We start from the raw sequence: 217 nt of genomic DNA, 5'->3' as shown, positions 1-217 counted from the left end.
AAAGAAGGGGAACGAGGAAAGGAGAGGAGTAAGGAGGGAGAGGTCCTCTGGGAAAAGCAAGGGGCAAAGAGGCTCCAGGGAGCCGAGGGACTGCCAGCATCTGATGCCAAAAGTCACCGAGGGGTGCTGAGTGGGTACAGCCAAGTGGAGCGGCTCTCAAGGTCTCCTCCCAGCTCTCAAGATGATGAAGAGGCAGTTTAATCGGATGCGGCAGGAG

At 57.1% G+C, this 217-nt stretch overlaps 1 protein-coding gene across 1 annotated transcript in view; it reads left to right on the top strand.

Moving 5' to 3' along the window:
* Window positions 1-181: 181 nt before the first annotated feature.
* SH3BP1 (SH3-domain binding protein 1) overlaps window positions 182-217 on the top strand; it is a gene marked incomplete at its 3' end in the record, with an annotated part of 9402 nt that continues 9366 nt past the window's right edge. Inside the window, 1 exon segment of the mRNA XM_010142368.1 lies at window positions 182-207. Within this exon segment, the coding sequence (XP_010140670.1) occupies window positions 182-207 (26 nt within the window).

The sequence above is a fragment of the Buceros rhinoceros genome, unplaced genomic scaffold (assembly GCF_000710305.1).
Source record: "Buceros rhinoceros silvestris isolate BGI_N320 unplaced genomic scaffold, ASM71030v1 scaffold13488, whole genome shotgun sequence".
NCBI classification, from domain to species: Eukaryota; Metazoa; Chordata; class Aves; order Bucerotiformes; family Bucerotidae; genus Buceros; species Buceros rhinoceros.
This window is presented reverse-complemented; position numbering and strand designations above follow the sequence as displayed.